This window comes from Arachis ipaensis, chromosome B7 (genome assembly GCF_059453495.1).
Source record: "Arachis ipaensis isolate K30076 ecotype BB chromosome B7, ASM5945349v1, whole genome shotgun sequence".
NCBI classification, from domain to species: Eukaryota; Viridiplantae; Streptophyta; class Magnoliopsida; order Fabales; family Fabaceae; genus Arachis; species Arachis ipaensis.
Window position 1 is genome coordinate 94,704,366 of NC_142442.1, and position 3,433 is coordinate 94,707,798.

At 39.6% G+C, this 3,433-nt stretch overlaps 1 protein-coding gene across 1 annotated transcript; it reads right to left on the reverse strand.

The window, feature by feature from the left end:
• Window positions 1-2,511: 2,511 nt before the first annotated feature.
• Window positions 2,512-2,847, reverse strand: LOC107607395 (uncharacterized). Its single transcript, XM_016309358.1, has one exon. It carries the CDS (start codon window positions 2,845-2,847, stop codon window positions 2,512-2,514), a length of 336 nt encoding a protein of 111 aa, XP_016164844.1.
• Between the last annotated feature and the right edge of the window lie 586 nt (window positions 2,848-3,433).

Consider the following 3,433-nt stretch of genomic DNA (forward strand, 5'->3'; position numbering starts at 1 on the left):
GTCTTGGATATTTAAGCACAATGATACCACGTGGTTCATCACTTTGGTCAAGCTAGCCACAAATTCCCTAGCATCTTTTGCTCTTCTTCTTACTTTTGGCACCTAGCTAGAAGCTCTTGTTGCTCTTACATTAGGGGTTGGAAAAATTCGTTGAATAAAGGTGGTGGTGGAAGAGAGGGTTCACTATTTGAGGGGAAGGTATTGTAGTTGAAAGGTGGTTCAAATTGGTGAAAGTCTTGAGGTGGTGTATATGGAATTTGAGGTTCTTCGGAGTATTGGTGTTGGAAATATGGTGGTTCTAGGAATGGTTCATATGGTGGTTGGTATGGTGGATATGGGTTAGGATCATATGGAGGTGAATGGTGGTATGAGGCTTGTGAGTGAGGTTGACAACAATGTTGAGGGATTGGTTCATAATTATGTACATTATGGGGTAGATTGTAGCCATGAGATATTGGAGGAGGTTGTTGCCATGAAGGTTGACCATAAACATGTGGCTCCTCCCTAATTTGATATCCATTCCCACAATGTAGTTCCTCGTTGAAGCTTTCATTCCCTACAACATAATTGTAGCGAAACTCATAGCCAAAGTGATGAGAATTCATAGTGACAAGAGAAAATAGAAACAAATACTAATAAGAGCTAATAAAAACTAACTCTTAAAGCAAGTAAAAACTAACAAAGAAGCATATTCACAATATCATCGTATATACAATAGCCAATAGCATAACACCATTGCAATTCCCCGGCAACGGCGCTAAAAATTTGATAGTGCGAATTATTGTCGGTCTAGAAATTTCTTAATAGAAAAAAAACTTCGTTGTAAGCATAGTTCCAAACCAACTAATAACTCTCAATCAAATTTTAATATTGGTTGTCACATGTACAAACCCCAATAAAAATTAACCGAAGTATTCAAACCTCGGATCGTCTCACAAGAAATTGTAATGAGGTGATCAATTATTGGCTATGAAGGAACAAAGGGGTTTGATTTGGTAATTCGCAAGAAAAGTAATTAATAAGATAGTAAATGACAATAACTAATAAAGAAAGGGAAAGAACTCTTGGCTAGGCACATGAATTGAGATCATCCATCCTTGTCTACAAACCATGTATTGACAATTATGAGGGACCAACCCATTTAGTCTACTTCTATGCTTGAAGTACGTACAATGTCTACTTCAACACTTGAAGTATGTCAAATATGCTTGATCAACATCAATCCATAAATCCTAACCTAGCTACTAATTGACTTAGTAGTAGGTTAGCGTCAATGGTTATCAAGTTGACCACTAAGGGTGCTCAAAACACCAATTCAATGAGACCCAATGACTCAAGGTCACTCAATTCCCTTAGCCTAGGCCAAGAGTAAAGAAAACTACTCAATAACTAGAGAAAGCATTTTAACAAACACCTAGAGTACAATAAAAGTAAACATCATAAATTGCCAGAATTAATGAAAGCTATAACTAACAAAAGCAAGAAATCAATAGTAGCAAGTGAGATAAACATCAAGAGACATAGAAATATAAATTTTCATTAAAAGGAAATTGGAATCAATAAGAGTGCATAAACATAAACATAAAAGAGAGAAAAATAAGAAATTAGCATGAGAAGTAGATAAACTAAAATGCTAGAATAAATAAAAGTAAAGGAAACTAAAATGAAACAAGATTGAAATATAGATATAAAAGGAAATTGAAATAAGAACACTAAAATCTAGAGAGAGGAGAGAGCCTCTCTCTCTCTAGAATTCTACTCTAAAACATGATGAAAACTCTACTATGACTCCCCCCTCCATTCCCTTCCAATCCTTGGGTTGAAAAGTATCAGAAATAAGTTCGATTTGGGCCTCCTTGAGCTCAGAAATCGCCCCCAGTGTTTTGCCTTTAGTGAAGTCACGTGCAGCTTGTCACGCGTATGCATGGATCACGCGTACGCGTCTCATTGAAAAATTCCTCTTCACGCGTGTGTGTGGGTGACGCATGCGCGTCGCTGGTGAATCTCCTTCTCACGCGTACGTGTGGGTGATGCGTGCGCGTGGCCTTGAGTTCTGCAAATCCTCATTTCTTCATGAATTCTCCATTTTTGCATGCTTTTTCTTCATTCCTTCAACCCAATCTTTGCCTTCTAATCCTGAAATCACTTAACAAACATATCAAGGCATCGAATAGAATTAAAGTGAATTAAATTTATCAATTTAAAGGCCTAAAAAGCATGTTTTTACTCTTAGGCCCAAATTAGGAGAAATTCACAAAACTATGCTGTTTCATTGAATAAATGCGAGAAAATTTGATAAAATCTCCTAAATTCAACACAAGATAAACCACAAATTGGGGTTTATCAGGTGTCTGGGTGCTGCAGAGCTTTGACAGTATTCAGCACGAATTCATCCTCATTAACTCTCAGGGTTACTTCCCCTTTCTGAACATTAATGAAGTTCCGACCTGTAGCTAGGAAGGGACTTCCTAAAATAAGGGATGCACTCTTTGTACTCGTCCATTTCCAGCATCACAATGTTCCAACCCTAACAATAATGTCTTCCACCACACCTAGTGGAAACTTGGCAGAGCCATCAGCCAATTGAAAGCGTATGCAGGTTGGCTTGACTTCTCGAGTCAAGCAGAGCTTCTTTATTAATGATGCAGGCATCAGGTTAATGCTTGCTCCCAGATCACATAGGGCTGTCCTTGTGCAGGCGTCCCCTAGGGTACATGGTATCATAAAGCTCCCAGGATCCTGAAGCTTCTCTGGTAAACTCTTCTGGATTACTGCACTGCATTCTTCAATGAGGAGGACTATTTCTACCTCTCTCCAATCCTTCTTGTGACTTAATATGTCTTTCATGAACTTAGCATAAGAAGGTATCTGTTCATGAGCTTCTGCAAAAGGGATCTTGATCTCTAGTATCTTGAGATAGTCTACAAAGCGGGAAAACTGTTTATCTTTTTCTACTTGACAGAGGTTCTGGGGAAATGGAATCTTGGTCTTGTACTCATCAACCTTAGTTGATGTAGGTTGAGTGCCATAGTACTTGAAGGGGGGTTATTGGCTTGCTTAGGGGGTGTGTTATCATCACTTGCACGTGTCTGATCACCCCTGCTTGGGCGTTCAATGCCCTTGTTACCCCCTTCATGTCGTTCAACACCAGAAGTACTGCCCCTTTCCAGGCGTTGGATGCCAGTAGCATTCCTCTCTGGGTGTTTAATGCCCTTAGAGGTGCCCTAGACTGTAGTTTGCTCACCTTTTGTCAGCTCCTCCTCTTCTTGCCTCTTATGGCTATGGGGTTTGTTGTTCAGTATCCTTCCACTCCTTAATTAGATGGCTTGGCACTCTTCTCTTATCTGTGCAGACAAGTGCTACTCTGCCTGGTCCAACCGTGCATCCATATTCCTTATGGAGGCTTTGGTCTCCTACATAAAGCCTTGCTGGC